Raw genomic sequence first — 23104 nt, 5'->3', positions numbered from 1 at the left:
GCCTTGAATGATGATTGGAGGACCTATATATATAGGATGTTGCAAAAATCTTTGGGACATTTATTTCAGAGTTACAGCAGATTTTCTTTGCTTTTTTTTCTCATTTTTAATTGAAATCTTTTTTTTTTTTTTTTTTAAGCTGTCTGGCTTGAAGCTCATTACTGAATCTCTAATAGCCTCAGTTTCTTTTTCTTTGTATTCCTTTTCAGAAATACAAATCTTGTGAAGAATTATGTATTTTGAATGATATATTTTAAGAACCAAACACAACACTTTTTTATAGGACCTATAGTATGCGATAGGTGCTAATGTAAATGTTAAAAAAGAAAGATTGTCTGGAGTAATCAACAAGGAGTAAAATAAGAGTAAAAACAAAAACTGTTTCTTGTTTTGTCTCAACAGGTTTTTAGTTCATAAAAAGTAAAATAAAAAGTGAAGTTATTTTCATTTCTGCAACAAGTAACCTCATGTTATTTAGAGTCTTACCAACTCTATACTGTTACTTTATACATACTTTGTATAAAGGGAGGAGCCATTATATAAATTTGAGACTTCTGATCTAAGAATGGAAAAGCTATATTTACTTGCCATAGATGATGTACCTACAATTAAAGGAGAACAAATTCCTTTAACCTTTAAAAAGTTTTTTAGGGGCACCTGGCTGCCTCAGCTGGTAGGGCATGTGACTCTTGGTCTTGGGATCATAATTTTGAAACCCAGGTTGGGTGCGGAGCCTACTTGGGGGGAAAAAAAAGTTTTTTTTTTTAATGGTGATGTGGCATTGGTTTTCATTGTATTATTTCTTAGTAGAATTTTTGCTATGAATTTAGCAGGTTACCTTTTCTTACATGATAGGATATAAGAAGTATTAAAGTTGTACTTTTTCTATCTTGCTTGAGCCTTTACCCATCATTAGTTTGTGAATATTTGAAAAAGGTTGAAATAGAACATGAAGGTCTAATTAGATATGCTTCTCAGTATGAGTACAAGTTTCAAAAACTTTTCCTCTAGGATGAATATATCACATACATGATCCAAAGTCTTTAATTTAACATTGCCTTCCAAATTTCCAGCAAGAATGCAAGCTGATATTTTGACTCTTTGATGCTTAGGGTTTATTTTTCCTCTCTTAAAAGAAATTTATAAGAAATCAGTGTTTTTAATTCATATGGAATTTTTATTCTGGAAAATTGCCTTCTTAATTTGTTAGGTCATTTATACTGAGTACTTGGAGACAAACATATGAATCTTGGAACTTTTGAAATTTTTGCCTGTTTGGACAGACTCTGGATAATGTGACTAAGATTCCCAGTTTGCCAACTCCCTAAGAAATCTTAATATTGTAATAAAAGGAAAAAGCAGAACCAAAAAGAGAACTTCAAGAGCATAGTAGTTTTTTAAAAAAAACTGTGTTAAAATATACATAAAATTACCTTTTTAACCATTGTTAAGCATACAGTTCAGTGCCATTAAGGACATTCACATTGTTGTGCAACCATCACCATTATTCATCTCCAGATTTTTCTCATCATTCCAAATGAAACTCTGTACCTATTAAACACTAACTCCTTATTCTCCCCTGACTCCCCCTGCCCGGGCTCCCTAATTTTCTGTACCTATGAATTTGACTAAGGAGCTTTATAGTTTTAAGGGAATTTAGATATTTAAATCAGAGTGGTCTTAAAGTCGTTGCAAACTAAGATTGCTCTTGTCTTCTTTCTGAACTGCCCTCAGTTTAGACAAATTACAAATTTTGAAGAATGAAGTGGCAGAGAAGATGAAGCCACAGTTTGGGATGAGACTCACAGATTTGTTGCATGTGAAATAAACTTGAAATTTTGGTTATTGCTTTTGGAATACAAATCTCCCTGTAGATGAAGTGGTTTTAAGAGGTTGTGACTGTGATAAAAGAGATGTCTCCTGCGGCATATCCAAAATTTTGGATATGGAATATTTGAATCCCGGACCTATCTGGACTGTGCTGTAAATTGGTCAGACTCTGGTTCTCTGAAATACAGAAATCAATGTTTAGGGCTTTCGTTAGTGATAACACATATTCAGTTCTTCAGAATAATAGAAATCTGTGAAAGAAACATTTAAAACTCTTTGCTCAGAACTAACGAGAGAGCTTTGGGACTATGTCTACTCTTTAGTAGATAATGACATTGAAAAAACTCATTTGTATTTAATACTGTGTATCCCTTGTAATGCATTTCTCTGCTTGAAAAAATACAAAAAAAAGACAACAAAACAAAAAGTAGGACAATAATTTTTAAAAAAAATCTAGTGGGTTTGGGGAAGACACAGATGATATGTTTTTGGACTGTGATCCCATGTCTGAGCTTGCTTGTGGTTACAGATTCTCAGGGGATATCTCTCTGCCCCCAGCCTCCATCTACCCTTTGCAGGTTCTCTGCTATTTCCTTTTTTGTGCATGTTTTATGTTTTATTCCCTGTACTAATTACTTCTCAGAATTTCTATTTTCACTTTGATTTTGGCCTCTGTCTTCCTTCCTTTTGTGCTGCCTCAGCAATGCATTTAAAATTGTTTTTAATATTTTATCCATCATTTTGGTTGTTTTAGTTACTACTGTTTTTCAAGATATCTAGCCTGCCATGGTGTGACAGTCTTTATTCATTTAAAAAAAAATCTTGCAATATGTTAATCTAGATCCCTCTGTGTCATCTGTCTCCCCCATTTTGTATTTCAGTTCTTAAAGCTTATGTATTAAGAAATTTTTGTAAAGCTTGCAAAAAATTAAAATACTGTTTAAGTGATTATTGTATTTCTGAAAATGTGTGTATTTATTTTATAGTTACTTGAAGGAAATTTTGCCAAAGAAGTCAGCCATGAAATGGATGGACTTATTTTTCAGCCTGTTGGAGTAAGTTCGTGTGTGTGTGTGTGTGTGTGTGTGTGTGTGTGTGTGCGCATGTGGTGTGTGCATTTGTAGTATGTATATAAATATATGTCTACACATGCATGCATATGTATATGTATATATAAAGTACATTTTCTTGAGGTATATTTACTTAGGATTGATTACTGCTACAATCACTGCCTATCCTTAAATAATTTATTACAAGATATTTCACTTATATTCAATATATAATGATAAAATGAACAGTTATTTGCTTTTCACTAAGCTTATGAAATAAACATTGATCATTAATTTTCAAGGAAATTAGTCTTTTGATACAATTAGTTTTTTAAATAATTCTTGCAAAATGTTAATTTGTTTCCTTACTAGAAGTCTACTGATTACATTACTTAAATGCTTATTTCTTTCTGTACCCCAATTACCCTTAAATATTAATATTTCTAAAATTTGTTATGGATGAGTGAAATTCAAAGAATCTGTAATACTTGAAGAAAATATAATTCTTTGAATAATACATGTCAGATTTCTGAAACTCATTGAAGAACTTGCAGTAACTGAATGGTCATCATATATTGGGCGTAAGTTCCATTTTTGCTTGATAGTGTGGTTTCTTAGCTTTAGCACCAGTGACATTTTTTTGCCACATAATTCTTTGCTTTGGGCTAATTTCTTTGCTTTGCTTTGAGCTGTCCTGTGTATTTTAGGGGGTTTAGCAGTATCCTTAGTCCGTACTTACTAGGTGCCGGTGTTACTTCTTCCCTCAGTCCCATCTCTACAGGTATGTCAACCAAAAATATATATGTTCACTGCCTGCTTTCCCCTGGAGTACAAAATTGCCCTCATTTAACACCTTGTGCTCCATAGGTCACTGTTTCTCAAAATGTGGCCTGTGGACAAGGAAATTAGTACCACCCAGAAAGTTGTTATAAAAGCAGCTCACCCTAGACACTATGGATTAGAAACTCTTGGAATGGAGTCCAGCAATTTGTGCTTTCACAAGCTCTCCACTGACTCTGATGCATGTTCAAGTATGAAAACCACTGCCCTGCAGGAAAGAGTTGTACTATACCTCATGCAGTTCATGTACTACACCTCAGCATGTGCTGCAGTATGCCTCATACACTGCATTTTTCCTTCAGTAACTCTATCCTTAGAAATTAGGGTATGGGCTAACCAGGAAGTTGTATAGAGAGACATCAAACTGGGTACCTGGAGAAAGGGAAGGAAACTAATATTTTTGAAGATTATGTATTAAATACTATATTATCTATATTTTACATATATAGTAGAACTTTAATATACGAGTTTAGATATAATGTGATATGTGATTGGCTTCTATCTTCCTTCCAGTCCCCTTTGCCAAACAGGTAGGGAAAGGCTATTCTGTGGTCGAGGGAAAGGTGATGGAGGAGAGTTAAAGGCTGGGGACAAATTGTAGAAAATGCTATCTTAAGAAGATGGAAGTTAGATCTTTGAATTCCAGTATTTTCTAGGCCTTATCTCCCTAGATTGAAATGAAGTTTAAAGATAGAAGTAATTGCAGTAAATTTTACTGTGTTCAACTCATAGTTCACATCCATGTGTATATGAGGTTTCATTATATGTAAGAGAAATGACTTGACATGTGAGCCTGTGGCATGTCTAGAAAAGTCAGCTGATGTATTAGTCTGTTCTCACTCAAATAACCAGACTTGTTAGTACAGTGATTTTGTAATTGATAGCTAGTAAGGCAAGTCTTTGTTCTTTGCCAGGATTTTCTTAAATATGTGTGGACATTCGGTTTAATATATAAATTTCAGAAGTAGCTTGTCAGGTTACCGAAAAATTCTTGTTAGTAGCTCAATTAGAATTGCTTTGAATTTAATTTGGAAAAAGTTGATGTTTTTACACTATGAAATCTCAGTGAATAAGGTTTAGCTCATCTCAGTGAATAAGGTTTAGCTCTTTTCAGGTCTTTTCTGTTCTCTAATTCAGTGTAAGTTTTTAATTGTTGTCATTTAATTTCTAGATATTTATTATTTCCCATTTTTAGAGTAAATGGTGTCTTTATTTGGTACTTCTAACGTACTGCCACATTGTTGACTTATTTTGTTGATTCAAGAATCTTGTTGCGTGTTCTTAGTTCTAATAATTGTCTAATTTTACATATTGCACAGAACCTCTAGTACTGGCTTAAACATTGACTTTATTGGGTGGAGGAGAGGGTTACATTCTTACCTTATTCTCAACTACAAAGGAAATGTGGCTAAATTTTCTCCATTAAGGATGTTTTTGGTATATTTCTCTTAGAGAATCTTTATCATGCTAAGAAATTTTTGTTTCTATTCAGATTTTTTTTTTCCAATCATAAATAGGTTTTGGGAGTTAACAAGTGTTTTCTTTGTATCTGTTGATTGAGATTGCCATGTCATTTTCCTTTTCATCTTGGTAAATTATAGTGATTTTCTCCTGTTGATCCATCCTTACATTCTGACATAAATGCTACTTAATTATGACATATATACTTTTTTTGACATATATAATTTTTAATATACCTTTGGATCTGAGTGTAATAGTTTTTTGAGGATTTATGCTATCGTATTTCTTATCATTTCCCCCCCTTTTTTGTATATTCAAAATAAAGAAGGTAATATTATGGAAAAAATATTATAAGTTCCAAGTAACACATAATAACATATGCATATGTTTTTAAAAGTCAAAATATCCAATATCATGGCTTCTACTGAAAAATAGAACAATCTCTTCTCATACTTTTCCCCGCATTCAACATGCCACTCCTAGGAGGTAATTATTTTCTGTTGTTTTCGCTGTGTGTTTTTTCTCTTTTTCCTCTATTTCTACAGAATCTGTTTATGCTGCTCTTCCTTGGTTTTCTGTTTTATACATGATCTGCCTACTCTCGGCTGTTGAAGAACAGGATTGAGTTCTTTCACTCCTCCAACATCACCCCTTCTCCTTCTGTCATCCCATTATAATTATATCACATTTTTGGTCAAATGAATATTCACTATTTGTATTTCTGTGGTAACATAAATATTGTTCACATCTGAGTCAAGTTGTATAATATTATATTTTCATAGAAAACTTTTTTCCTCTAAAGTTAGGAAATGCCTTATATTTTCATTTGTTATGATTATCACTACTTCTTCCCTTAAACTCTTTAAAGGAACTATTTAATTTTTTTTCAATACAGTCAGATTTATCAGGTGATATATCCAGTTTGAGTTTTACTTGAAGGCATTCCTTTTGGAGCCTTTCTTTTTAAACATTTTATGTATGTATGTATGTATGTATGTATGTATGTATGTATGTATGTATTTATTTATTTATTTATTTATTTATTTATTTATTTATTTATTTATTTATTTATTTATTTATGTGAGACACAGGGAGAGGGAGAAGCAGGCTCCATGCAGGGAGCCCGACATGGGACTCGATCCCAGGTCTCCAGGATCATGCCCTGGGCCAAGGGTGGTGCTAAACTGCTGAGCCACCCGGGCTGCCCAGAGCCTTTCATTCCATAGTCCTGCTGCCTTGCTTTCTCTCCTTGAGACTTCTCTTCACTGTCTCCACCCATCCTGGGGATTCCCAGCTTGCAGAACAAAATTAAGTTTATATTTCCTTATTATTCAAATGGAATAGCTTGACCGCTTCTCTCCTGTGAAGAAATGAGTCACAGTGTAGTGTAGTACTGTAAGCATCCCTTTTTACTTCCTAGGGTTTTCCTCTTTACAGTTATGTCCTGAGATTTTTAAACTTATCCCATCTTAGCCACCTTGATTCTAGCTACCAGATTCTAGAAAGGGGGAATTCTGAGGAGTTCTTAGATTGACCCTATCCTTTTGTGCATTTGCTGCCATCATTTCTTTGTTGATGTTGTTGAGGATGGGTATTTCTAAGTTACTCCTATTAACGTGATGGTAGTCTTTTAGGGTATAAAGAAGATGGAAAAGTAGTTTCTAGATTTCTTCTAGGTCACCTTAGGCATGAGCACTTAATCTCTTTTAATTCTTTGGGCAGCACACACATACACCTGCACATCACATACTGTTCCTCAGTCATTACTGTTACACTGCCTTGGTCAAAGTGATTTCTAGCCTCATATACACCTTTGTCTGGAAGTAAATCTTTCCCGTAACAGCTTAGGCCATGGTCACAGATCTGTACCTTCCCTTCCCGTTCCCTGACATGGAGATTCTCAGATTCTTTGACGCCAGCTGATCTCATTTGAGGCCACCAGACGAAGAGAGATGTAATATTGTGACTGAAAAAGAAACAACAGTTGGAGGCTTGATGAGATCTTGGGTTTCTGTTCATATTCCATCTTGTCCCTGCTCTCCATTTCTTAAGACTTATGGGGAGAGGTTTGCTTTTATGAAACCAAGAAAAATTTTGTTTTCCTCTTTTCTTGAATAGTTGTTATTACTTGCTAAGAATCTTTATAATTAACATAGATGACTTAAATGATTATTCTCAAAGCAAGAAAGAGCTCCAAGATAACCTTGCTGTTTCTTATACTAGGTAAAGAAGTAGCTACCACCTCACAAGGTAAATATTGATTATGTTTTTGTCTCATAAATACTGTGGGTTTCTTTAAGGTTATTAGTACTTTCCTTTCTTATTTATCTTTACTTGTCCAATGTCTAGGATAGTGTTTGTCCCAATATGTCTTAGAAAATGTTCATCAAAGAAATGAAAATATATCATTAGATTTTCCTCTTGCCTTTCAGATTTGGCTGGTTTTATATTTTACCAATATAGGAAAAATGTTTTCTTCAGGTTTTTATCTAAACTGTAGTTAGCTGATAAACAGTGTAAAATTAGTTTTAAGTGTAGATTTTAGTGATTCATCACTTACATACAACAGCCAGTGCTCATCACAAGTGCCCTCCATAATCCCTATTACCTATTCACCCCAACTCCTGCCCACCTCCCTTCCAGTAACCCTCAGTTTGTTCTCTATAATTAAGTCTATTTTCTGGTTCCCTCCTCCCCTTTCTCTCTCTCTCTCTCTCTCTCTTTTTTTTTTTTTACCCCCTGTGTTCATCTGTTTTGTTTCTTAAATTCCACATGAGTGGGATCATATGGTATTTGTCTTACTCTGACTTATTTTGCCTAGCATAATACACTCTAGCTCCACCCAGGTCATTGCAAATGGCAAGATTTTATTCCTTTTTATGGCTGAGCAATACACTATTATATATATATAGTGTATAGATATACTATTATCCATTCATCAGTTGATGGACATTTGGCTGTTTCCGTAATTTGGCTATTGTTGATAATACTGCTATAAACTTTGGGCAGGGTGCATGCATCCCTTTGAATAAGTATTTTTGTATCCTTTGGGTAAACAACTAGTAGTGCAATTGCTGGGTTGTCGGGTGTCTCTATTTTTAACTTTTTGAGGAACCTCCATACTATTTTCCAGAGTGGCTGCACCAGTTTGCATTCCGACCAACAGTGTAAGAGATTTACCATTCTCTGTATACTTGCCAACACCTTTTGTTCCTTATGTTGTTAATTTTAGCTATTCTGACAGGTGTGAAGTGATAACTCATCGTAGTTTTGATTTGTATTTTCCTGGAAAGTAGTAACGTCGAGCAACATTTCATGTATCTGTTAGTCATCTGTATGTTTTTGGAAAAATGTCTAGTTATGTCTTCTGCCCATTTTTTAACTGGACTATTTTTTGAGTGTTAAGTTTGATAAATTCTTTTTTATTTTTTTAGTTTGATGAATTCTTTATAGATTTTGGATACTTGCTGTTTATCTGATAGGTTGTTTGCAAATACCTTCTTCCATTCCAAAGGTTGCCTTTTAGTTTTGTTGATTGTTTCCTTTGCTGTGCAGAAGCTTTTTATCTTGATGAAAACTCAGTAGTTTATTTTTGCTTTAGTTTCCCTTGCCTCAGGAGACATATCTAGTAAGAAGTTGCTATGGCCAATGTCAAGGAGTTTACTCTAGCATTTTGATAGTTTCTTCCTTAGCATTTTGTTAGTTTCCTGTCTCATATGTCTTTAATCTATTTTTTAAAAAAGATTTTATTTATTTATTTTTTTATTTGAGAGAGAGAGAAAGAGAGAGAAGGCACATAAGCATGGGTGAGGGGGTTGGCATGGGGTCGTACAAAGCAGACTCTGCCCTGAGTGTGGAGCTGGACATGGCCTGATCTCACAACCCTAAGATCATGACCAGACCTGAAATCTGGAGTTGGATACCCGACCGACTAAGCCACCCAGGCACCCCTGTCTTTAATCTGTTTTGAATTTATTTTTGCATAAGGTGTAAGGAAGTGGTCCATTCCATTCTTTTGCATGTAGCTGTCCAGTTTTTCCAACACCATTTGTTGAAGTGACTGTCTTTTTTCTATTGGATATTCTTTCCTGCTTTGTCAAAGATTAGTTGACCATGTAGTTATGGGTCCATTTCTGGGTTTTCTGTTCTATTCCATTGATCTGTCTGTTTTTTTTTTTGTGCCAGGGCCATATTGTCTTGATCCCTACAGCTTTGTAATATAACTTGAGTCCGGAATTGTGATGCCTCCAGCTTTGCTTTTCTTTTTCAAGATTACTTTGGCTATTTGGAGTCTTTTTGGTTCCATACAAATTTTTGGATTGTTTGTTCTAATCTGTGAAAAATTCTGGTGGTATTTGGATGGACATTGCATTAAATGTATAGATTGCTTTGGATAATATAGACATTTTAACAAAGTTCATTTTTCCAGTCCATGTGCATGAAATGTTTTTCCATTTCTTTGTGTCATCTTAAGTTTCTTTCATAAGTATTTTATACTTTTCAAAGTACAGGTCTTCTACCTCTTTGGTTAAGTTTATTCCTAGATATCTTATGGTTTTTGGTGCAGTTGTAAATCAATCACTGTGATATGTCAATATTAATAAAACAAAGAATAAGAACCATATGATCCTCTTGATAGATGCAGAAAAAGCATTTGACAAGATACAACATCTATGTACGATATAAACCTTAAAAAAAGTAGGGATAGAGAGAGCATACTTCAACATAATAAAGGCCATATATGAAAAACCCACAGCTGTATCATCCTCATTGGGGAAGAACTGAGAGCTTTTCCTCTAAAGTCAGGAACAAGACAAGGATGTCCACTCTCATCACTGTTATTTAATATAGTACTAAAGTCCTAGCTTCAGCAATCTTTCTCAACAGAAAGAAATAATAGGCAAACATTTTTAAAATTTATAGCTATTTTATTTTTCTTGTACATGCATATGTATAATTAATTTATGCTCTCTTTTTAAAGAAATTTTTCAGTGACCTTCTTTAAATTCTCGCTTATTTCCTTGCAGAATCCCCAATGCAAACAACTATTCTTCATGAAACAATAATACAAACTTTGCTACTTGCATATATTCTTCTCAGAGACTTCCCAGTGGGTTAGAATTGGTCTCCGTTTAAGACAAGGCACTTTATATCTCTTTGGTTATCCAGTTCTTCATCTGTAAAATGTAAAGGTTATAATAGTTTAAGCTCTGAAATTCTATAATGATCATATGATGATTAACATATGTGAGTATAAATTAACACTTAACAATTTATTCTTCCTGCCAATATCAGGGAAAATATATTGGGTAAAGAATTCTTTTTTTTTTTTAAATTTTTATTTATTTATGATAGTCACACACAGAGAGGGAGAGAGAGAGAGAGAGAGAGAGGCAGAGACACAGGCAGAGGGAGAAGCAGGCTCCATGCACCGGGAGCCCGACGTGGGATTCGATCCCGGGTCTCCAGGATCGCGCCCTGGGCCAAAGGCAGGCGCCAAACCGCTGTGCCACCCAGGGATCCCTTGGGTAAAGAATTCTTAATAAGAGAGAGAATAAATTCTAATATTACTGTCATAAAAACAATATATCTCTTAAAAGGAGATTTATATTATTGCAATAAATAAAATAGAGTTGTTATAAAGTTTATCACTATCACCATTATATGACTGTATTTCTGATAATTTTTTTCTCCTACCATCATTTCAATAGAATTTTCACTCTTTTTTTTTTTTTTAAAGAATTTTCACTTTTGCATTCTAAATTTATTAAGGTTACGATAGTATATGAAATGCCTTTGAAAGTCACATTTTGTTCATCAGTGGACGTTGTCAATTTCTTATTAATTTAGCCTTTCAGATCCTTAGGTTAGTGCATATCTACAAAGACTCATTTTGTTAGAAGAAGCATTTCACAGCCACTTATTTTGGCAAAAGTTTAATTGATGACAGCACTATACGGTACTAGTTATTAATCTTTGGCTAATTAATTCTTTTCATTTTCCATAACATTTTAATGATTTTTGATGTGTTTCATTTTTAATCGTAATTTCTCATAGAGGTTTTCTATCTAGTTTTTTATTTCTTAAAAGTACACTTTGTCAGCTCTTTCTGTCTTAATTTTTACCACAGATGCATACTTTTAATGGTGTTTGTAGTGTGCCCTTTAGTGGCACTTCACTGTTAATTGATTAGATTGGCATCTGGCTGTAAGAAGGATGTGGTACTTAGTCACATGTCCTATTCTAATTCTACAGTGAGGTTTTTTGTTTGTTTTATTTCTATTGTGTTTGTGTTAAATATTCTAAAGAGTATTCTGAGTATAAAATATATTAACTCTGCCTTCCAGGATAGGTTCCAGTTTAGCATGAATCCATTCAGGAGAGCAATTTTCTCACTCATATGCAAAATTTCATTATATGCAACTTTGTAGTGTTTATTATTTTTTTATGATCTTACTTTTGTAATTTCAGTCTGATTTTTCTATTCTTATGTACTGTGTCCTTAGTTTGGGCCACTACCACAGGAAGGGCCCTCTGTATTCCATTTTCACATTTTTGATTTATCAGAGCCACTAGTGAGACTATACTTGGTTTCTACACAGAGATTTGTGACTTTCCTACCTTTTTAAAAAATGAAAATCTAAGTTTCTATTAAGTAGATGAACTTGAATGACATTATCAAACATTGTATTCATGATATTCTGCTAAAGAGAGCAGAGTTTAAGATCTTTTTTCCAATAATTCATGACTTTTATGATTTCTTTTTATTGCTTTCAAAGAAGGAATGCTTAAGTTTTTTTCTTTCCCTTAATTCTTTGGGATTGAAACCATAGTGTTCATATACTGTATCCAGTTCCTTTTCTTTACCAAGAAAAATGGCCTTTTTCTGATTGCTGTTGCATAGTGAAAGGAAAGACATTAATTTTCCTTTTCAGCAGCTCTAAGTTTTCTGTATAAAGAGTAAGAACAGAGTTGATTACAGACAGGTGTAGCTGCCAATGATGGGAGATGTGATTTTAGATAGTCCTGAGACAGAGCATTAAATGACATTGCATCACACAATGAGAAATTTATTTCCACTCCAGTTTTTATTTATTCTCTCAGTTTATAAAGAGAAAGTTTATTTCTAGTTTTAATATCTAAGGCTTGCTAATCTTTCCCTTTTCAACCAACTAAGTGTGGGTCTGGATTTACACTATTTAAAGGCAGTATATTTACTATAATTTAGTATCCATGATTCATTTTCATCATATGTAATTTTAAGACTACTTATTAGGGTAAGCAATAACATTTTTCATTTATGGCATAAATATTACACTGTTTGGATGAACTTTCCCAATTGTATTTGGGGGCCATTTTTCAACCTTTCATTGTTACCTAGCTTGATGTGGTATTTCTCACTAATAGTTGTAGAGCCCAATACCCAGTGTAATTTCTGATTCTGCACTTGTGTGATTTGTAAATTACCTTCCTTTGTTAGGCTTTCTATGGAAAGCAAATTCTGAATGAGAATTTAGGAACCTTAATCAGACCAAGAACTAATTTTTAATGTAAAATTTGCCAACATTTCTAAATTTTTCTTCTGGGGAAATCTAAAACTCAGCTTTATTTATTTTTTTTCTTTTTTTTTTTTTAAATTAATTTTTATTGGTGTTCAATTTACCAACATACAGAAAAACACCCAGTGCTCATCCCGTCAAGTGTCCACCTCAGTGCCCGTCACCCATTCCCCTCCAACACCCGCCCTCCTCCCCTTCCACCACCCCTAGTTCGTTTCCCCGAGTTAGGAGTCTTTATGTTCTGTCTCCCTTCCTGATATTTCCCAACATTTCTTTTCCCTTCCTTTATATTCCCTTTCACTATTATTCATATTCCCCAAATGAATGAGAACATACACTGTTTGTCCTTCTCCGATTGACTTATTTCACTCAGCATAATACCCTCCAGTTCCATCCACGTTGAAGCAAATGGTGAGTATTTGTCGTTTCTAATTGCTGAGTAATATTCCATTGTATACATAAACCACATCTTCTTTATCCATTCATCTTTCGATGGACACCGAGGCTCCTTCCACAGTTTGGCTATTGTGGCCATTGCTGATAGAAACATCGGGGTGCAGGTGTCCCGACGTTTCATTGCATCTGTATCTTTGGGGTAAATCCCCAACAGTGCAATTGCTGGGTCGTAGGGCAGGTCTACTTTTAACTCTTTGAGGAACCTCCACACAGTTTTCCAGAGTGGCTGCACCAGTTCACATTCCCACCAACAGTGTAAGAGGGTTCCCTTTTCTCCGCATCCTCTCCAACATTTGTTGTTTCCTGCCTTGTTAATTTTCCCCATTCTCACTGGTGTGAGGTGGTATCTCATTGTGGTTTTGATTTGTATTTCCCTGATGGCAAGTGATGCAGAGCATTTTCTCATGTGCATGTTGGCCATGTCCATGTCTTCCTCTGTGAGATTTCTCTTCATGTCTTTTGCCCATTTCATGATTGGATTGTTTGTTTCTTTGGTGTTGTAAAACTCAGCTTTAATAATTAAATGCAGGCAGGATAAATGATGGGCACTTAGGCAGATTAATGTGCTATATTGTAATAATATGATATGCATTATGGTATTTTTTATCATGTTAAAATGTGTAAATTTTTCACCTTCTCTTTTCAAATTGGGAGTTATCTGAATCTTAGGATCTGAGGTTCTTTTCTGTGGAGTTCTTTGACCTCTTCAGAGACCAAGCCTCCAGGCCCCTTCTTGGTTGCATTTGCCTGATTGTTGCACATTCTTGGACTAGAGAAGATAATGGGATGAGGGCCCACTGTTAAGTAGGGAAGCCTTACTGAACTCATCAGGTTTCAGTTTCCCTCTTCAGTTACACTTGAATCTTCTGGACTAGAGCTGTTGTGCTTCAGTTTTTTTCACAGAGTAAGGGTATCTCCTGCATTTTGCCTAGGGTGGAGGAGGGAACATAGAGGTTTAAATATTCCTTTTAAAATTTTTCAATATTTCTTGTTTTCAGTGCCATGCCTCAACTTTCTCCCCCTTGGCAACCTTCTGAGTTATTTTCCCCACATTATCTAACTGTTCTGAGGAGCTGTGACATGCAGCATGAATCGCTTTCATTGGTATCCTCTTCTGCAAGCACTTAGTATTCAGATTTCTGTGCTCTGTGCCCTACTAACTTCTCCATCTCTTTTTTTGCCTTTCAAAAATGTATTGACATGTTTTCTGCTGTTGTCTTCCCTCCTATGTTTCCTTTTCGGTTGATACTTCTTTTCTGTAACTCTTGCTTAAGTGAGGTTTCAAATCAAAGTGAATATCAATGCACCTGTTTAATTCACCATGTTTATCAGAAAATCTTCCAAACTTTTCACAATGTAGTATTGCATTGCTGGATTCCCTTGGCCAAAATTTAAAATAAATGAAGAAAGGAACTAATTGAGTGACTGTTCTAGCAGTCTGAGTGAATCTGCATAAAGTGGAGAGGAGTCCGGGTCAGAGTAGACAAAGTTTGATTTTTAACCTGTAATCCAGTCCCTGATACCAAAGAAATATTCCAAAGGCAAATGAATGGTGAAGGATGAAGAGGATTCCTCTGTATCTACTTGTGAAAAAACCCTTTGGTTTACATTTGTTTGGTGCTAATTACTTAAAACTTAGCAAGAAGTTAATTCTGCTCCATTACATTAATTATAGTGACTGAATTAGAGTTGGATAAAAGGTAGAACATATAACTTTTGCTAAAGAGTAAAAATGAAAATATTTGAATCTTAGCAAAAAACTGAAGAATAGTGATAAAGATACTATATAAAGGTGGTGATTCTATTGAGTGTAAACCAAACATTGGCTTAGAAGAAAGTTTGCTTACCTTTTCATTTATTGTCCTGTGTTTCACATAGCTCATTATTTTTATAGGAAAAAGGAAAACCAAAGTTAATTAATGATATGTTCAGGAGAATAAAACTTAGAGTATATTTTTTTGTGATTATAAAGAAATCCACCAGTATCTGATATTTACTAAAACACAGAGCAGTCATTAATTATCATGGAAGCCTCAATTTAAAAAAGTAGATTAAATTGCATTTGCAGAATTATAGAAAAATCAGGGCTGAAAAGATACTTCCAAGATTAGACCAATGGCTTCAAAACACTAATTTCTGAAGTTAGAGATTTCTGTGAACTACCTCAGGACCACATGGAGGAATTGATTACTATGTAAGCATTGTGTTTACATCACAACAGCTCTGATTTATTTCTTTTACGTATTGTAGTTTTAGATAAGGTTGTATTTTTAAAAGGGCTTTGCCTAAGTAAATATTATGTGAATCAGTTTTTTTTTTTTGAAAAGTCAACAATAATTTCTCTTCATTGCAAAATCGAGATCATTTTGCGGGCTTTTTAAATTTTTAATTTTTTAACTTAATCATCTAGTGGTAGTCTACACTGCTGTCCACTGTTTCTTGAAATATTCTCTTTCATGGCCTCTATGACACCACATGCTCCTAATTCCTTCTAGTGTTATATCATTTTCTCTCCATCTCATTCAAGCTCTTCATCTTCTACTAACCATTCAAGTTTGGACTTTCTCAGTTAATGTCCTGGACATTCATTCTTTCTAATGGTCTACTCTTTCCCTAGAAATCTTATCCACACCCATGGCTTTAGTTACCCTCTTACAAGCCAGACTTTTTGATTTAAGCTCCGTATTTTTTATCTAATTGCCTACCTTGACACTGCCTTTTGAAAATCTCAGAAACACCAAAGACTCAATACATTTTAAAGCCCAAACTTCATTTCTACTCCCCATACAATGAAACAAGCAAACACACAAACTGTAAAAACCTTTCCTTTCCCAGCATTTCCTACTCCACTTAAATGAGAAATTTGCTAGATGCCATCTTTGACATTTTCCCTTCTTTCGTCCCTCTAATCTATGTCCAGGTCTTACTCTGTCTTCCTGCTGTATCACCTAAATATCTCATACATTATTCCCTTTTCTCTCTGTAATCTCTGTCACAGCTCTAATCTGATTTACCATTCATTGTCTCTTGCCTGGTCTGCTGCAGTGGCATCCTAACTGGTCCTGCAACATTCACTTTGTCTCCCTCTAGTCTTTTCTTCACACTGCATTCAGGGTGATCTTCCTATATCTCTAGTGATTTCCCCTGGCTTTCAAGTTAAATACCAAAATTAAATTTAAAGGCAGTTTACTCTTTATCACATGCTGTCTTTTGGTTTCCCCAAGTACTTGGCTGTTGATGCAAAAATAGCTGATTTTTATTTAAAGGTGACTTCTATTACTTTGTGCACAGTGTTTTTAAAAATTTCAAATGTAAGCTGTATTTGACAAAATGTTTAAATATTTTGAGAAAAATGGGTATTTTCTTCAAAGGAAAAATTAGCTGCTTATTTTTATGTAAACCTATGTATTTTTAAGTTTTAAGGTTCAAACTTTGATCAGACTAAAGTGATCATTTGGTTATTAGTCTATACCATAAACCAGTTAGATTTTATTAGACTCATATATAAGATTTTCAGTTTTATGATTTTCTTGACAGTTTGAATTGGTAACCTTTGTCATCTAAAAATGAATATTTTAAAATGACCATTGGCATTTTAATATGCTATAGGTAGTAGATCTTTTACTTAACAGCTATTAGATCTTTTAATTTCATTTACAAAGTTGATAATACTTAATAGTATTTTATAAGAGGATTTTAGTGATTTATGTAGCATAGTAAAATTCTATATTTAGTAATAACTGATTAATTTCTAACCTTTTAAAAACCATATTTGATTTTACTTTTGTTATCTGAGACACATTTTTTTTTTTTTTTTGGAGACACATATTTCTGAGTAAGAATTTTTGTTCTATTAGTAATCCGTCACTGAAATAAAAACAGAATTTTGTATGATGGATTACAAAGTAAAAGTAATAATAAAAATCTTGAAATTATATTCTTTGTTTTATTTTTTAAAAAGGCTTTTCTTGCTTTTATATATCAGCTATCCTGTAAATATTAACTGTATATTTTTTTCTATATTGAGTCAAAAGTATTTCCTCTGAAGCAGTTGTGATGTCATTGTTTTTTTATGTCTTCATCACTATCTTGATTTTCTGTAAGGTGGGTCAGCTTGATTTTATATCTCTGGCATTAATCAGTTTGCATGTAAATGGAGTCAGCTTTGATTTTAATATTACTTTCTCGTGAAATATTAATGTTTTTATTAAATCTCTACTACTGCCAGGTATATTGAATGTTATGGATAGATTGTAAAATGAAAATGAGAATTAGTCTAATGCCTTGTCTTGAAGTACATGACGAATTAGAGTGGTTTTCCTCTGAAGCAGGGATGATGTTACCATGGTGAGAGCTTCTGTTGCCATGACATTTGCTTGCATATTTTGATAGGTCTTCATTTGAAGAAGGGCTCTGTTTCCTGGCAGACTGGAAAAGTGTCATTCTATCTTTTCCCAAAATGTTATTTTTTATTGAAAAATATAATAATTTCCAAAGAATTGTAATAGTGAAGCGCCAAGAAAGAAAATACACCTTAATTTTTAATTTTTTTCCTTGTTCAGCTGTTAGAACACAGCAAAATATTCTTAGCTTGCTCTGTATAAGGAAGAAGGAGAACATCATTTTTCTAGTTTTCTTAAGGAATAAAGTATTGCATTTCCATTGAATTTTGTTGACAAAATAAACAGTCAAAGATGAATAATTTGTAATCAGTCTCAGTTGGATACAGATATATAATCTTATTGTACAACTAAAAGACACTGCTAATGATGATATATTGGTAGCAGAGCAAAGGGAAATAAATATAAATAAGGACTTTACAAAAATGAATGAATCAATGAATTCCAATAGGGTGAATATATAAAGTATAAAATCAGTTTTATGTAAGTGATACATATTAAACAATGAATTAAGGATAGTTCTTTTTTATTGATAACATGTTTAGTGTTGAAACATTAATGATAGATTTTTTAAAAATTGTATTTGACAGTGGTATGTCAGTACAATTTTAATGTTTGACTAGATAATACAGAAATTTTAACATGTTGTAAAAACAAAAATACATAGAAGAAAGTCTTGCTTTCACATGGCATCCCTCCCTCAGTTATTGATTATTGTTAGTGTTTAACTTTTCACACTTTCTTTATCCACTTATAAGCAATTCCAAATGTGTTAATACATTCTTATTCCAACCCTACTTTTCAAGAAAGATAGCATGTCATTTTGCAGTTTGCTTTTCAGAATTTGTCCTACCATATTTTGAAATGTGTATTTTGTTAGTGCTCTAATTTTAGCATCTGGGCACTTATTTGGATCAGCACAAAGATAGGGCTTATTTTTGACACCTCCCATCCCTTATGCTTGTGGCAATTCAGAATTTTATTTTATTTTATTTTATTTTATTTTATTTTATTTTATTTTATTTTATTTTATTTTATTTTTATTTTTATTTTTTTAAAAGATTTTATTTATTTATTCCTGAGAGATAGAGAGACAGAGGCAGACACACAGGCAGAGGGAGAAGCAGGCTCCATGCAAGGAGCCCGATGTGGAACTCGATGCCGGGACTCCAGGATCACGCTCCGGGCTGAAGGCAAGCACTAAACCACTGAGCCACCCAGGGATCCCCAATTTAGAATTTTAGAAGGAAATATTTAAAAGTGCACATTCTGTCAATTTAGAATGAAAAAAATCGATTTTCCTTTTGTTGTTGAAGTTGAGTGATAACTTTAGCAGCTCTTTCTAATGGCAGACCGATTCATTTTGTAAAAGCTGCAAACTGAAATATTCTATAATGAGTACATATTTATACAAGCTATATTTCCTGCTTCAAATTGTTTTCTTCTTTCCTGTATTACTCCCATTCATCCTTTGAATGTCAAATTAGGTGTTGCTTGCTTGGGGAAGCCAGGTCCAACTAGGTGAATGTGACTCTGTCCTGCTACCATGGTGCTCTTGTTGGCTCCAAAGCATTTAATGCCATATTGTGATTTTTAGTTATTTTAAGATTTTGTATTTCTATAATTAGACTATAAATACCGTGAAAACAGAGACCATGTTTGTCTCATTCGCAGTGATATTTTTAGTACCTATAACATAGGTTTTCAGAGATGAATATTAGGTGCTGTATTTTATATGTATACGTTCTGAATGTCTCATTTCCTGAGATTCACTACACTTGTTTCTGTTTATACTCATTCTTTTTCCCTATAACTCTCTGCTTAAATTTCACTTCCTGGAAGCTTCTCTTGATCTTTTTTATTATATGTTATATTCTTTATTACATGCTGTCACAGTTCTGAAGTGCACATTTCATAAAGCTCACAGTCTACTATAATTGCTTATTTGTCTGAAATCCTCCCATTACCTTTGTCTCTCTGGCCTCTAGCACAGAGGTTGACACAGACCCACTAGTTGATCAATACATATTTGTTCGAGATAAAAAGAGTGAGTGCATACTCTAGACCACTGGTTCTCAACTGAGGCCATTTTATTTGTCAGATGACATTCAACAATGTCTGGAGACATCACAACTGAGAGGGGGTAGATGTTGGTGCTAGTATCAGTGAGTAGAGAGGCCAGGGATGGCTGCTAAACCTTCTACAATGCATAGGACAGCCCCCTTACCCCCATCCAAACAAACTCTTACCTGGACAACAGATGAAGATTTGGAAGTAATTGTTATTGTAGATGTATTTGGAGCTTTAGAGGAGTGGGTTATATGCAGTGAGTAACAGTAACCAGGAGGCAGGGAATAGATACTTGAAGAATGTATATTCAAAATTGATTCTGATCTTGAAATTTACCCCAGATGACTGTTTAATAGACAGTTTTTTTGAAACCTCTGGTAGATATTTAATGTTAATGTTTCTCTGATGGTTTTTAATGAAGCAGAATAAGCCTATATAGTAATATATATTCACTTTTTTTCCACTTCCTGTCTGCCATGCCGTTGTGTGATACCTGTATCTGTGTATGTGTTTTCTTTCTGTTCTTGTTTTCTGTCATTCAGCTTGTGTGTGTGTGTGTGTGTGTGTGTTTCTGTGTTGAGTGATGTAACATGAAATTATAAAATTATTTTTGTTATGATGTTTTTAAGAACTTCTTTGCTTTCTGAGGTAATTGAAACTCTTGGATTTGTTTTAAAGCTAGATTTATTAAATAAGTGATTTATAAAAAAAATTGAGTTCTCTTAAACTGGAATTTTGACAGATGGGCAAGGTTGCTCTCATTGTCTTCTTTAACTAAATTATATGGCCTCCAACTGAGAGCACTATCTATCATATCAATGCTTCATACCAATGCTGGGAGCATAGAAAATTATTTTAGTAGTGCTATGTATAAATTAGTAAAAAGGAGGTTAACTAGTTGATGTATAAAGTAATTAGGCTGCAGGTGTTATGTGTATCTAGAATTTGATCATCTGTCAGTAGACTGATTTAGACTTGTGTCTTTTAGAAGAGGAACTATGAGGGTCTGCTAGCTCTAAAAGTTAATTTTTAAAGATCATATGACTGTAATCATAGATATTAAGTGGGAATTACTCCAGAATTCTGGAATGTATTAGCTCATTCCTTCATCTAATAAATTGGGTGCTTACTATATATGTCGTATATATATTGTTGAGTTTTGAAAATAATAAAAATGGATAAAGGCAGGGTTTCTGCCCTCAAAGCACTTGTATACTATGGAGAAACTTGACATAGCACATTATATTATAGTGTATAAGGTGAAAGAGTGTAGACTGATGGAGGGGAGATACTTTGGTGGGCCCAGAGAAAGGTTCAGGGTGCACTAGGAGATTAGGCCTTTGTTAAAGATAGGTCTAGATACTTGGCCTAGTAGGCTTTCCACTGGTGGTAGAGATAAGCTAAGTGGTTTAGGTGCTGAAGAAGTTTTTTTAGGTTTGTTGAGCTTTCTTTTCCTGCTATCCAGGCTACTTGCCAGTTGCTTTCTTCTCCCACTTATTCCTCCCCACAAAAGAGTAACTAGAAAACCACTGACTTAAAATTGGCTTCCTTTGGAACAGTTTTGTAATCTCACCTCATGACATCATATAATCCAACTTTTTCAACCTTTCATCCTTTACTTTTGGGCAAATGATACATTTAATTAAGTTAATGGTATGAAGATTTTTTGTATTACTGTGATTTGGAAATTTTTTTGGACAAGTTATAACTATTCTGGTTATCAGTTTGTTTATCTTTAAAAAGAGCGCATTTACTGCATGTTTTCAAGGCCCTTCATTTTTCTAGTATTCTTATCCAGGTCTATTAACTGATCTTGGTATTAACTATTTTCATTTGACCTGTCTTATGCCAGTTTCCTCATTGGCTAAATTTTAAAATTATTGTAGTTCTATGGAACTGCCTAGATATAGAAACTAAAGCTGAAGTTTCAGGAGTTTCTGTATAATTACAGTTTTTTTCAAAACTTGTTTCATTAGAAATATAAGCCACAGGTTGTTTTATATTACAACAACAGCAAGAAGAAATTAATTAGACTTTGAATAAGATAGAAATAGTCATCTGAATATGTTTTGGAGTAATTTTTCCAACCTGAATAAACCAAGAAACTATATCAAATCTCTTATAATTTTACTCTCAAATTACAACTTCAATTTCCATAAGTAGCAATAAAACTTAATAAGTAAATGAGAGATGTCAGCAAGCTTCTGGAAACTGGGAAGTCTCCATTTTCTTCCCCTGAGTCTTTCCATGATACCTCTTCCTACTGTCTCTACCAAGTTTGTGACTTTTCAGAAGTAGAATACCAAGTGATTGCCTTGACATAGTTTTATTGGGAGAGTGGTTCTCTCCCCCCACGCCCACCTCTGCCCTTTACATCAAGAACAGCATAGAGTAGTGAGCCAATTTGAGTCTCCGAAAACTTGAACTAACTTCCCTTCAATTCAGGTATGTTTCTGGTCACATTGTTTAGAATTTTCTTATAATCTGATTGTTTTTCAAAATTCATTAATGAATTTTTCTTATTCAGCAAAACTTCCTTTACCCCCTTCCCCTAATTTTGATATATCTTTGTTGTATTTCCTAAGCAACTCTTTATGTCTGTAGGGTTTTTTTTTGAATCACCTCTATAATCTCTTGCAGATTAGATTAAATGCCTCACTGTGGTTGAGCTCACTGTCTTGTTAGTCTTTGTATCTTCTCCAACTAGTGTGGTATTAGGCACGTACTAGGTAATTAGTGTTGAATGAATGACTTTTCTTCCATACAAGGTATTTATATCTTGATTTTGTGCTATAGATATTTGCTATTTGCTTCTCTGTGAAACATGGGCAGAGGATTTAACCAAGCCACTAAGTCTGGAGTTGTTTTACTTTTCTCTCCAGTAGCATTGCCAATTAGAATTTCTTTTGTTTTTCTTAAAACTAAATGCTAGAACAACAAAAATAAAACTAACATTATGATAAGGCCAGGGATCTTTCTTAGTTTCAGAGTCTGATCTTTGTGAAGAAGGCATTCTGTCTCAGGTTTCAGTGTAGGGCCTGGATGGAATATGATAACATAACTGCTCACATTTTCCTGGTGGGAATCATAGAGTAGCATAGGGCTGCAAAATATGAGATATCTTTGGTTTAGACACCATGTTTTAGGCAAGCACAATACTATTACTACTGCATTTTTACAAGGGAAATAGATAAACTTTTGAACTTGCTTAAAATCATGGAGGTAGTAGAGGGAAAAAATAACTAAATATCTTGTCCCTTTTGCTATTATTACTATTAGCTTCATTTACATTAGAGTTTCTCAACTTTGGGACCATTGACATTTTGGGCTGGATAATTTTTTGTTGTGGGCAGCTGCCCTGTGCAGGAAGTTTAGCAACATCTTTGGTCTTTACCCACTAGATGGCAGCATTACTCCCTCCCCCTCCCTAGTGTGACAA

At 34.0% G+C, this 23104-nt stretch overlaps 1 protein-coding gene across 1 annotated transcript in view; it reads left to right on the top strand.

Annotated features, from left to right (window-relative positions):
- Positions 1 to 23104, top strand: part of RNGTT (RNA guanylyltransferase and 5'-phosphatase) — a 351723-nt gene that overhangs the window by 183663 nt on the left and 144956 nt on the right. Inside the window, exon 13 of the mRNA XM_025983843.2 lies at positions 2817 to 2885. Coding sequence (XP_025839628.1) covers positions 2817 to 2885 — 69 coding nt within the window. The remainder of the gene's footprint in view (positions 1 to 2816; positions 2886 to 23104) is intronic.

This window comes from Vulpes vulpes, chromosome 1 (genome assembly GCF_048418805.1).
Source record: "Vulpes vulpes isolate BD-2025 chromosome 1, VulVul3, whole genome shotgun sequence".
Taxonomy (NCBI): Eukaryota; Metazoa; Chordata; class Mammalia; order Carnivora; family Canidae; genus Vulpes; species Vulpes vulpes.
The sequence above is the reverse complement of the archived record's forward strand: the minus strand, read 5'-3'. Positions and strand labels throughout refer to the sequence as shown.